The 4,276-nt window shown below is 26.8% G+C and overlaps 1 protein-coding gene across 1 annotated transcript; it reads left to right on the top strand.

The window, feature by feature from the left end:
- The first annotated feature begins 1,726 nt into the window (after nucleotides 1–1,726).
- Nucleotides 1,727–2,284, top strand: LOC136222650 (dirigent protein 4-like). The gene has a single exon (XM_066010386.1). The coding sequence runs from the start codon at nucleotides 1,727–1,729 to the stop codon at nucleotides 2,282–2,284; it is 558 nt and encodes a 185-aa protein (XP_065866458.1).
- The last annotated feature ends 1,992 nt before the right edge of the window (nucleotides 2,285–4,276 follow it).

Genomic DNA, 4,276 nt, shown 5'->3' with positions numbered 1-4,276 from the left:
TAAGTTTACCATTAATTACTTTTTTATAATTTTAATTTTTTAAGGTATAAAAACAGATGTAATTTAACGAATGTTACGAAAAATGAGTATTATTAACAACAAAAGATAGATCGTATTTTATTCTTTTTTTTTTTGTAAATATAAACATTTCTTTAATATGTGATTTGGTCAAATGTAACAAATAATATGAAATGAGCATTGGATCAAAATCAATGGTTGAGATTTTGCATCCATTTAGGGTCTGGATGGTTACTGATACCATTAAGAACAACCTCTTATATATATATATATATATATATATATATATATATAGCAAACAGAGGGATTAGTATCCCATTCTCCTTGATCAAACATTGAACTTACAGCCCGTGCAAAGCAATGAGTACCCTAAGCCTATATTGATTAGTGGCCATAATGTGAAAATGGATAAAGTTCAGTGGCCATGGGTGTAATTTATCCATTTTGTAAACGTTAAACTTAAATTCGTATTATTTTGTAAACGTTAAGCCTATATTGGTGCTATTTTGTACGTGAGGCCTAAATTGATGCTATATTGTAAACGTTAAGCCTAAATTGATATTAGGTTGTAAAGGTTAAGCCTATATTAGTGTTATTTTAAACGTTGAGCCTAAATTGGTACTTACCCAAAACCCTTAGACCTATTTTGGTACCTTATCCTTTTTTATAAATTCATGGCATTAATTGTGCCGCCTTTGGATTTTCCAGATTAATGCTAAGGATAAACATCTTCATTTGTTATGATCAAGTTTATGCCTTTGGAAAATGATTTTTTTTGGATTACAATAAAACACTTTCATTATGTTTTCAAATCGTATCGTAATTTATTTTTGAATAATTACAATCCACTTTTAGCAAAATGTTTATTGTAATTGAAACAGAATACTGTAAATTTTGAGCTCGACAACAGTGGGAACCGAACAATCGACATGAGCTTACAATATGTAACGTAACATAATTCGTTAACTTACCGTAACGTAATATTTAGAATCTCGATTGTTTAACAATAGAACCACATACATCCTTTAAAATAAAAATTATTATACGTTTATCATTATTTGAAATAAAACTTTGTAATTTTATAGTTTGATTATTTATTTCCAGTTAAAAATATAGTACTAGTATGATTTTGTTAAAACATGATTGAGTAGTGATGTAAGGACAAAATTATCAACAAAATAAACAGATTTTGTAAAGGGAGAAAGGATCCGACGAATGACTAACAAGACTTAGTCTCTATATATTCCGAATTCGAAATATTAATAGAAAGAAAATTTAGAAAAATAAACAGATTTTCTCAATTCTCAATTACTTATTTGGAAAAAAATAAAAATAATAAATTCCAAAAACCACAAAAATCCTATGAGAATGAGTTTCTCCAAACTTTATGGCAACTGTTTTAGATAACAACACATACAGGTGAAATAACTCAACCAAGGCTCATTTCTTCTAAACCAAATAAGGAGGAAATTTTTTGTAAAATACATCGAGATATGTCAGTGTCTAGTTACATTATTTTAGATGAATCATGTATGTAGACAAATGCTCAAATACTATAGTAAAAGGAGGATTGCAAAATTTAATTCGTTTACCATTTATATATGGTCAGATACATTTTCCAAATGAATCGAATCGAGCAGGTCTGGCCTATATAGATGGAGCATCAAATTCATAAGCAAGCAAAAGAAGGTTTTACAAACAAATCTAAATGGCAAACATAAGTTTATTTGGTCTGGTTTTGATATTCTGCATCACAACCTCACCAGTATTCTGCGAATACTACTCTCCAACTCTTCCATACAAATCTGAACAAGAGAAAATCACCAACCTCCATTTTTTCTTCCATGACACACACAGCGACAATAACCCTAGTGCCGTCTTAGTAGCCCGTCCTAACGCCACCGATAGCCAGCCCAGAACAACATTTGGCGACCTTTACGCTGTGGATAATCCTCTAACTGCCGGTCCTGAAATCACCTCTGAACTGATCGGAAATGCACAAGGGCTTTATGTATCATCAGATCAAGATTCGTTGTCCCTAGTATTATATGTGGATTTTGGATTCGTAAAAGGAGAGTTTAATGGAAGCTCTCTTAGTGTGCTGTCGAGGAATCCGGTGTTGGAGACGGAACGTGAGCTTGCAATTGTGGGAGGGAAAGGGAAGTTTAGATTAGCTAAAGGATTTGCTCATCTTAAGACTTATTTTGTAAATGCTACTTCTGGTGATGCTATTGTTGAGTATAATGTCACTGTTATTCATTACTAGTAATTAACTTGTTTTGTTTTTGGGATGATTTCTCTCAAACTAGTTCTTACATGAATAAAGTTTTTGGCTTTGAGCCTGTTGGAAAATCCTCCAACACTAGCTTATCACCACTAACAAGGAAAAGAACTAATTAGATGATGATGCTTTCTATAGTTACTTTGTTTTTTACAAAGTATCATTACTTGGTGTGTTTTCACCATTAGATGATGGAGCATAAAATTAATCTAATAGTGAAAACACACAAAGTAAGACTTACTTTGTAAAAAGCAAAGTAAGCATATCCTTTACCCTAATTGTCAAAATGACAACTTAAATGTTTTTATTGGCAAATATATATATATATATATATATATATATATATATATATTACTTTATCCATTTCATATTATTTATCCATTTCATATTATTTGTCATAGATAGAAAAGATTTTTTGTTTCTTATTATTCATTTTAAATTTTTAATGGAATTTTTTTTTCTAATTTTACTCTTATTAATAAGTTTACCATTAATTACTTTTTTATAATTTTAATTTTTTTAAGGTATAAAAACAGATGTAATTTAACGAATGTTACGAAAAATGAGTATTATTAACAACAAGAGATAGATCGTATTTTATTCTATTTTTTTTTGTGTCCGCTATGGTTACTTCCTTTAAAAACAAAGTAGGATTACTTTGTTTCAATAACGAATAGTATTGCGACATATGTCAAATTAATTTAAAATAAATTAAATTATATTAAAAGTTGACCTACTATTACAGGTTACCACTAAATAGGGAAAATTAAAGCTACACAAGATAGAATATAATTCTATCCACCAAACCATTTTACCGAAATTGACACTACTTTACGGAAAATCTAAAAAACCTTTACAAATTTCCGTAACATTTCTATAATTTTCCGTAAATTAATTATTTTTTGTTAAATTATTAATAAAAAATAATTTTAATTATATCCACCAAACCACTTTACGAAAATTAACACTACTTTACGGAAAATCTAAAAAACCTTTACAAATTTTCGTAACATTTCTATAATTTTCCGTAAATTAATTATTTTTTATTAGATTATTAATAAAAAAAATAATTTTAATTATATCCACCAAACCACTTTACGAAAATTAACACTACTTTACGGAAAATCTAAAAAACCTTTACAAATTTTCGTAACATTTCTATAATTTTCCGTAAATTAATTATTTTTTATTAGATTATTAATAAAAAAAATAATTTTAATTATATCCACCAAACCACTTTACGAAAATTAACACTACTTTACGGAAAATCTAAAAAACCTTTACAAATTTTCGTAACATTTCTATAATTTTCCGTAAATTAATTATTTTTTATTAAATTATTAATAAAAAATAATTTTAATTATATCCACCAAACCACTTTACGAAAATTAACACTACTTTACGGAAAATCTATAAAACTTTTACAAATTTCCGTAACATTTCTATAATTTTCCGTAAATTAATTATTTTTTGTTAAATTATTAATAAAAAAATAATTTTAATTATATCCAACAAACCACTTTACGAAAATTAACACTAATTTACGAAAAATCTATAAAACCTTTACAAATTTCCATAACATTTTTAAAATTCTACGGAAATTAATTATTTTTGGTAAATTATTAATAAAAATAATTTTAATTCTATCCACCAAACCACTTTACGAAAATTGACACTACTTTACGGAAAATCTATAAAACCTTTACAAATTTCCGTAACATTTGTATAATTCTACGGAAATTAATTATTTTTGGTAAATTATTAATAAAAAATAATTTTAAGTCAATCCACCAAACCACTTTACGGAAATTGACACTACTTTACGGAAAATCTAAAAAACCTTTACAAATTTCCGTAACATTTCTATAATTTTCCGTAAATTAAATATTTTTTGTTAAATTATTAATAAAAAATAATTTTAATTATATCCACCAAATCACTTTACGAAAATTAACACTACTTTACGGAAAATCTAAA

The sequence above is a fragment of the Euphorbia lathyris genome, chromosome 3, assembly GCF_963576675.1.
Source record: "Euphorbia lathyris chromosome 3, ddEupLath1.1, whole genome shotgun sequence".
In the NCBI taxonomy this organism is placed as follows: domain Eukaryota; kingdom Viridiplantae; phylum Streptophyta; class Magnoliopsida; order Malpighiales; family Euphorbiaceae; genus Euphorbia; species Euphorbia lathyris.
The sequence above is the reverse complement of the archived record's forward strand: the minus strand, read 5'-3'. Positions and strand labels throughout refer to the sequence as shown.